This window comes from Chrysemys picta, chromosome 22 (assembly GCF_011386835.1).
Source record: "Chrysemys picta bellii isolate R12L10 chromosome 22, ASM1138683v2, whole genome shotgun sequence".
NCBI lineage: Eukaryota > Metazoa > Chordata > Testudines > Emydidae > Chrysemys > Chrysemys picta.
In genome coordinates, this window is record NC_088812.1 from 4234041 (window position 1) to 4242551 (window position 8511).

The 8511-nt window shown below is 44.5% G+C and overlaps 1 protein-coding gene across 1 annotated transcript in view; it reads right to left on the minus strand.

Annotated features, from left to right (window-relative positions):
- LOC101952632 (venom factor-like) overlaps window positions 1–3545 on the minus strand; it is a 56586-nt gene extending 53041 nt beyond the window's left edge. Inside the window, exons 1-2 of the mRNA XM_005310165.4 lie at window positions 3365–3545; window positions 781–973 (exon numbers count right to left, since the gene is read on the minus strand). Of these exons, the coding sequence (XP_005310222.2) occupies window positions 781–973; window positions 3365–3435 (264 nt within the window). The 5' untranslated portion in view covers window positions 3436–3545. The remainder of the gene's footprint in view (window positions 1–780; window positions 974–3364) is intronic.
- Window positions 3546–8511: the final 4966 nt, after the last annotated feature.

The window sequence follows — 8511 nt, forward strand, 5'->3', positions numbered from 1 at the left end:
CAGCGTTATTCCCTCAGTGCTTGGGCCTGACGGTATCCTCCCTGGCCAGATATGGGGCTTTTAGGGCCCCTTTACGCCACTTTGGTCCTTTTCCCTGGTGTAAAGAGGCCGTGAAAGAACTGATGATCTCATCCCTCAACTCTTTCCATGGTAATGAATTTAGGGGACAGGAGTCCGGGGGGGCCAGGCCACGACCCCCTCCCCTAACCGGCCCTCCATACAGTTTCCGAAACCCGATGCGGCCCTCAGGCCAAAAAGTTGGCCTGCCCCTGATTTAGACAATGCAAAAGGCAAAGAAAGGACTACAGGAACAATGACTACTGGGGGATTTGAACCAACTGGCTAAGTGATTTATTTTTTCCCTCTTTGGTGGAAATTACCCCAAAACATCCGTGTTCCCAACGCTCATGATTTTATTGAGAGTCTCACGATAGTCATTATTTTTCCTCAAAGCTCCAGCTCCTGGATTCATGTGATTAGGCGCAAATCTCAGCTTTCCTGTTTTTAAACAAGGAAGTTCTCATAGTTGCAGAGAAAAGCTTGAAAACATGACCCAAGTGCACCCGAACGGCCCAGAAGCCAGAAGACAAACAAAATGATGGGGGCGGGGGGAGGGGGAGAGAGGCAAAAAGCCCTCATGATTTTTAAGCCAATCTCGTGACTTTTTGATGCCTGACCGATGGTTTTTGAATACCTGGGGTTGGCACCATTGAAACATATATTGTGATATGGTTTAACCATTTGTTTTGCTGAGCGATACGAGGCTGGGGTTTTACTCACCTTTATTATGGCTGTGCCCATCATCCCATTGTCAGCGTTCAGGTTGGTTCTGACTTGGTATAAAATGAGCCTCTTCAGAGGGAAGTCTTGTACGGTGATTGTCACCTCGGTTGGAGTGGTGAGGCCATGTGCTTCTACCACGATATTCTCTTCGCTCTCCACCCGCAGAACGTTAGGGGTGATCAGAGTGTATCTATGAAATGTTTATTCATTTACAGAAAATCTTTGACAAGGTCCCTCACCAAAGTTCTTAAGCAAAGTAAGCTGTCATGGGATAAAAGGGAAGGTCCTTTCATGGATTGGTAACTGGTTAAAATATAGGAAACAAAGGGTAGGAATAAATGGTCAGTTTTCAGAATGGAGAGAGGTAAATAGTGGTGTCCCCAAAGGGTCTGTACTGGGACCAATCCTATTTAACATATTCATAAATGATCTGGAAAAAGGGGTAAACAGTGAGGTGGCACAATTTGCAGATGATACAGAACTACTGAAGATAGTTAAGTCCGAAGCAGACTGCGAAGAGTTACAGAAGGATCTCACAAAACTGGGTGACTGGCAAACAAAATGGCACATGAAATTCAATGTTGTAATGCACATTGGAAAACATAATCCCAACTATACATATACAATGATGGGGTCTAAATTAGCTGTTACCACTCAAGAGAGAGATCTTGGAGTCATTGTGGAGAGTTCCCTGAAAACATCCACTCAATGTGCAGCGGCAGTCAAAAAAGCAAACAATGTTGGGAATCATTAAGAAAGGGATAGATAATAAGACAGAAAATATCGTATTGCCTGTATATAAATCCATGGTATGCTCATATCTTGAATACTGCATGCAGATGTAGTCGCCCCATCTCAAGGGGACTTGGAAAAGGATTTGGAAAAGGTTCAGAAAAGGGCAACATAAACGGTTAGGGGTATGGAACGGCTTCCATATGAGGAGAGATTAATAAGACTGGGCCTTTTCAGCTTGGAAAAGAGACGACTAAGGGGAGATATGATAAAGGTCTATAAAATCATGACTGGTGTGGAGAAAGTAAATAAGAAATGTTATTTATTCTCTCATAACACAAGAACTAGGGGTCACCAAATGAAATTAATAGGCAGCAGGTTTAAAACAAACAAAAAGGAACTATTTTTTCACACAGCGCACAGACAACCTGTGGAACTCTTTGCCAGAGGATGTTGTGAAGGCCAAGTTTATAACAGTGTTCAAAAAAGAACTAGATAAGTTCATGGAGGATAGGTCCATCAATAGCTATTATCCAGGATGGGCAGGAATGTTGTCTCTAACCTCTGTTTGCCAGAAGCTGGGAATGAGCGACAGGGGATGGATCACTTGATGATTGCCTGTTCTGTTCATTCCCTCTGGGGCACCTGGCATTGGCCACTGTCGGCAGACAGGATACTGGGCTAGATGGACCTTTTGTCTGACCCAGTATGGCCGTTCTTATGTTTTTATGTACTACATTTTAAACTTCATCTGAGACACCCACTTCCCCAAGCATGCCTCCTGCCTCTTCATCACCAATGAGCGTCATACCCTCCCTGCCCACCTCTAAACCACAAAGCCCAGGAATTACAGAGGAATGCAATTGGCCCATATAAATCACCTTCTCTCTTGCTGTCTCTCTGAGACACCGCCCCCCATTCCTCTAGCAAGTCAACAGTTGCCTACCGAGGTCAGAAATGTGACACTGGTAGGCAACCTAATTCTTAGACAACCTAATTTTTTCTTCTTAACTTAACTTTCTTCACAGGGTTCCCATGGGACAACTCTATGTTTCCTAGCTTGTGGCTTCGCTTCGGGTGTTATTTGCCTGTTGGAATTTTAACTCGTTTAAAGGTGCCTTTTTGTAGCTTCATAATACCAGAATTTGGGAACTATATTATGTGGCTACTAGTAAGGAGCAAAGGGTCATATCTGAAGTCTCCTTCGGATAAGCTTGCATAAGTTGATGCCAAGCCATAAACACATTCACTGGAAATAATCTCAAACTAAATCTCCAGGATGGGACATCGTTTTTTGAAATCTAGCTCTTGGCCCACCCCTAAGATTTACACAGCATGGTCAAGCAAAGTTCTCCCTTCACCGGGAGAGACGCAGCCAACCATGCCTACTGCAGACATCTCAGTAATGAGATCTGAATTCACAGGAACGTACAAATCCACAGGCAAAATTGTTACCAAGGCTCAATCACGGATTTTCATCTCAAAGCTGTTTCAAACCAGTGCATCGCTGCTGACTTCAATGCAATCATTCCTGATTTACATCGCTGGAAGTGAGAGCAGAATTCTGCCCAATGGGAAGGTTGCCTTATGCTCACATTATAGAAACTTGGCACTAGAGTTCTGCTTTTCAGGTTAAAGCACTTCCAAATTTTACAATCCTGAAATAATTTGAAAATGAATGAGGTTGACAAAGATCAGAGCAAACGGGAAAGAGAATTTCTGAAGCTGGCTTCCACTTGTCACAGAATTTCAGCGAAGGAAGAAAAATTCAGGGTAGGCTCCACTCAGAACAGTCTAACGAACCCCAGGCTAATATCCTCACCTGCTCAGAATCACGGGAGGTACTTACAGTTGGCTGTGAGAAACGGCTGGGAAACAGAACCCAAACACGGCCAGTAGATAGAGAATACATCCCTCCATGGCGATGAGGGTTGAAGTAGTAGCTCCTACTGGGCTATTTATATTCAGAGTCCAATGTACACCAAGCCCTTATGCAAACCACTGAGCAGTTATTAAGTTTTGGGAAGAAGCCAAGACAGCTTTGCATCTTAATAGAAGACCTAGGAGGGATATTTGGACTGCTAGTTTGATGTTTGTTCTGTTATTTATTCAGGCTAGTGACAGCCAAGAATGGCCAGGCTCAAATCTACGGATGGGGAAATTGATCAAAACACATCTTGTTCAGATCTCCACAGGGAACCAAGTACAAGGATTAGGAGTCAGGACTCCTGAGTGCCGTCGCTGTCTCTGCCACTGCCTCGTCATAGAACAGGGGTGAGCAAACTACGGCCCGCAGGCCGGATGCAGCCCGCCAGCCGTTTTAAGTCAGCCCTCGAGCTCCCGCTGGTGAGCAGGGCCTGCCCCACTCCGGCGCTCCAGCCTGGGAGCAGGGTCAGGGGCTGCTCCACGCAGCTCCCAGAAGCAGCGGCATGGCCCAGCTCTGCTCCTAGATGGAAGGGCAGCCAGGGGGCTCCGCTCTGCATGCTGCCCCCGCCCCAAGCGCCGTTAATAGCCATTGATGGACATATCCTCCATGAACTTCTCTCATTCCTTTTTGAGCCCAGTTATACTTTTGGCCTTCACAACATCCCCTGGCAATGAGTTCCACAGGTTGACTGTGCATTGTGTGAAGAAATCCTTCCTTATCCTTCTTTTAAACCTGTTGCCTCTTAATTTCATTGGGTGACCCCTGGTTCCTTTGTTATGTGAAGGGGTAAATAACACTTCCTTAGTCACTTTCTCCACACCAGTCAGGATTTTATAGGCCTTTATCATATCCCCCCCACCCCACAGTCACCTCTTTTCTAAGATGAACAGTCCCAGTCTTGTTAATCTCGTCTCATACGGAAGCTGTTCCATATTCCTAATCATTTCTGTTCCTCTTCTTTCCAATTCTAATATATCTTTTTTGAGACGGGGTGACCAGAACTGCAAGCAGCATTCAAGGAATGGGCGTACCATAGATTTATACAGAGGCATTATGATATTTTCTGTTGTCTTATCCATCCAGTTCCTAATAGTTCTAACATTCTGTTCGCTTTTTTGACAGCCGCTGCACCTTTGAGCAGATGTTTTTAATAGCACAATCCACAATGACTCCAAGGTCTCTTTCTTGGATGGTAACAGCTAATTTAAACCCCATCGTTTTCTATGCATAATTGGCATTATGTTTTGCAATGTGCATTACTTTGCATTTATCAACATTGAATTTCATCTGCCATTTTCTTGCCCAGTCATACAGTTCTGTGCGCTCCCTGAGTAACGCTTCATAGTCTGCTTTGGCCTTAACTATCTTGAGTAAATTTGTATCGTCTGCAAACTTTGTCACCTCACTGTTTACCCCTTTTTTCCAGATCACTTATGAATAGGTTGAACAGCACAGGTTGCTGCAAGATTCTTAGGGGACCAATATTCCCTCTAATTTTTTACACCCATGTGCAGAATGAATTTTGTTATGTGCACTAATATGGAGGTGATGTGTGGTGGGGATGGGGCCAAAGGGTTTGGAGTGTGGGACAGGGCACAGGGTTGTGGTATGGAAGGGGATGAGGGCTCTGTCTGGGGGTGCAGGCTCTGGGGTGGGGCCAGGGATGAGGGTTTGGGCTGCAAATTGTGGCAGGAGATAGGACTCTCCCCAGCTCTCTCTCGCTATGGCAGCTCTGAGGCTGGGGTCGGGGGAGAGGTGCCACACCCTGCCTGTGTGGCCCTTGGTAGCCTGCTGTGCAGCTTAGAAGCAACTTAGTGGGGGACCCAACTATTTTTACCTGTCTCCACTGTGAAAACTGAGTTTATTCCTACCCTTTGTTTCTTATCTTATAACCAGATACCGATCCATGAGAAGATCTTCCGTCTTATCCCATGACCCCTTACTTTGCTTAAGAGACTTTGGTGAGGGACCTTGTCAAAGGCTTTCTGAAAGTCCAAATGTACTATATCAACTGGAGCCCCCTTGTCCACATGTTTGTTGACACCCTCAAAGAATTCTAATATACGATGAGGCATGAATAAATTGCCTAGGGAGGTTGTGGAATCTCCATCTCTGGAGATATTTAAGAGTAGGTTAGATAAATGTCTATCAGGGATGGTCTAGACAGTATTTGGTCCTGCCATGTGGGCAGGGGACTGGACTCGATGACCTTTCGAGGTCCCTTCCAGTCCTATAATCTATGATTCTATGAATCTATGATTTGCCTTTACAAAAGCCATGTTGACTCTTCCAACAAATTGTGTTCATCTACGTGTCTGATCATTCTGTTCTTTACTATAGTTTCAATCAATTTGCCTGGTACCCAAGTTAGGCTTACCAGCCTGTATTTGTCAGGAACATCTCTGGAGCCTTTTTTAAAAGTCGGCATCATATTAAACATTCACCAGTCAGCTGGTGATACAAGGATGATACAAGCAGTAGGTATGTCCCCCATGACATACCACCGTTAGTAGTTCTGCAATTTATATTTGAGTTCCTTCAGAATGCTTGGGTGAATACCACCTGGTCCTGGTGACTTATTACTGCTTAACTTATCAATTTGTTCCAAAACCTTCTTGATTGACATCTCGATCTGAGACCATTCCTCAGATTTGTCACCTAAACAGAATGGCTCAGGTATGGGAATCTCCCTCACATCCTTTGGAGTGAAGACCGATGCCTCTATTACGTTTTTTTTAAAGTTTCCATGCAGCTTGCAGGCGTTTCACTTTTGTGACTGTTCCTTTTAATTTCTGTTTAATTAGCCGCCTCCTTTTTATGTAGCTCCCCTTTTGGAAATTAAACTCACCACAGTAGCATTTCTTTGGATTTTTCCTCCCTAAAAGGATGTTTAATGTAATTACATTATAGACTCAGACTTTAAGGTCAGAAGGGACCATTATGATCATCTAGTCCGACCTCCTGCACAACGCAGGCCACAGAATCTCACACGCCCACTCCTGTAACAAACCCCTAACCTATGTCTGAGTTATTGAAGTCCTCAAATCGTGGTTTAAAGACCTCAAGGTGCAGATAATCCTCCAGCAAGTGACCCGTGCCCCACGCTGCAGAGGAAGGCGAAAAACCTCCAGGGCCTCTGCCAATCTGCCCTGGAGAAAAATTCCTTCCTGACCCCAAATATGGCGATCAGTTAAACCCTGAGCATGTGGGCAAGACTCACCAGCCAGCACCCAGAAAGAATTCTCTGTAGTAACTCAGATCCCACCCATCTAACATCCCATCACAGATCATTGGGCATATTTACCTGCTAATAATCAAGGATCGATTAATTGCCAAAATTAGGCTATCCCATCTGGTCACTATTACCGAGTGGTTCAGCAACATTCACCTCTTAGACCGGATTATGTGCAACACTTCAGTCTAAATCAAGACTTGTCTCTCCCCTTCTGGGTTCCAGGACTAGCTGCTTCAAGAAGCAGTCATTAATAATGTCTAGATATTTTATCTCTGCATCCTGTCCCAAGGGGACATGTTCTCAGGCAATATGGGGGATAGTTGAAATCCCCCATTATTATTGGGTTTTCTGTTTTTATAGCTCTCTAATCAACCTGAGCATTTCACAATCACCGTCACCATCATGGTCAGTAGTATATTCCCTCCTGTATACTCTTACTGGTCAAGCAAGGAATTTCTATCAGAGATCCTATGATATTATTTGATTCATTTAAGAGTTTTACTATATTTGACTTTATGCTTGCTATCACATACTGTGCACTCCTCCACCAGTACAACCTACTCTGTCATTCCTACACAATTTGTATCCTGTATTACTGTGCCCCATTGATTATCATTACAGTTCCTGTAATGCCTATTACATCAATATCCTCATTTAATACCACGCATTCCACTTTGCCTATCTTAGTATCTAGACTTCTTGCACTTCTATACAAATACTTAGAAAATGTGTCAATTTTTAATTGTCTGCCTTCATAGGATGGAATTGGACTTTTTTGTTTGACTATTTCTCTTCAGTACCTTCCTGTACTTATTGGGGACATATGTCTCGTTTGTGAGTACTGCACCCTTGCAAGAAATGCAATTTTAAACCTGGGGATTTAGGGTTTGACGTGTCTAAGCCCCAGTACCAGGAAAAAAGATATACAAAGTTAAAATGGAAACCTATCAAAAGCATGTGGCAATGGACAAAAAACCTAAAGCGATGCATTAACGCCAACAGGGAAACTAGAAATATACACAATAAACTAAATGGGACTGAAACAGACACCAGCCAGCGCTGGCTCACAGCCATGGGTAGCAAGAAGGAGCTGAGTGGAGGCTGGGCAGCTCTGCCTATATGCCCTCAGCACAGGGCACGAGGACAGTGAGGGTGCACGGGCATTGCTAGCCAAAAGACTCTGATCTCGGATGCATGGGGCAGATGAACCCCAAGAGTGGAAGCATATAGACAAATGTTCTAAGAACTTTTTTTTAAACTTACTCTAAGTGCCAATGCAAAAAGTAACCCCCCCCAAGGGGTCCAGCTGCAAGCCAGCAAAGAATTAATGGGAAAGTCGGTTATCAGCTGGTTTCCGATAATAACGGTTTGTTTGCCTGGCATTAGACAAGCTAGTTGGAAGTGATCCAAGTCTGGGCAGTCTCCAAAATATGAAATTTGCAAAATATTATACTATGGGAGCATCAGTCATGATTCCATCGTTAAGGTTGGCACAAGAAGTCTATCAGTTCCCCCACTCCCATACATACAACCCTCTCGGACTTTCATGGGACAGGGCAGTCTTTGGTAAAAGGGTTAATCGTGCAATGTGTGTTGGCCTCCCTGGCAGAGGGTCAGTATTTTAAGAGGACGGGCCTGACCGCCCCTGACCCTGCATTGCATCAGCCTCCCACACAAACTGCTGATCCTGTTCGGTGGGTGGATTATAGACTCTGATAAAGGCTGAGTGTTGGGTTTGAGTTGTGTCCAGAAATCTCCTGGGTGAATGATATCGTTTGCAGAATGCTCTCTGCTCCAAACCTGCCCTCAGCTTAACCTTGAGTGAAACCCTTCC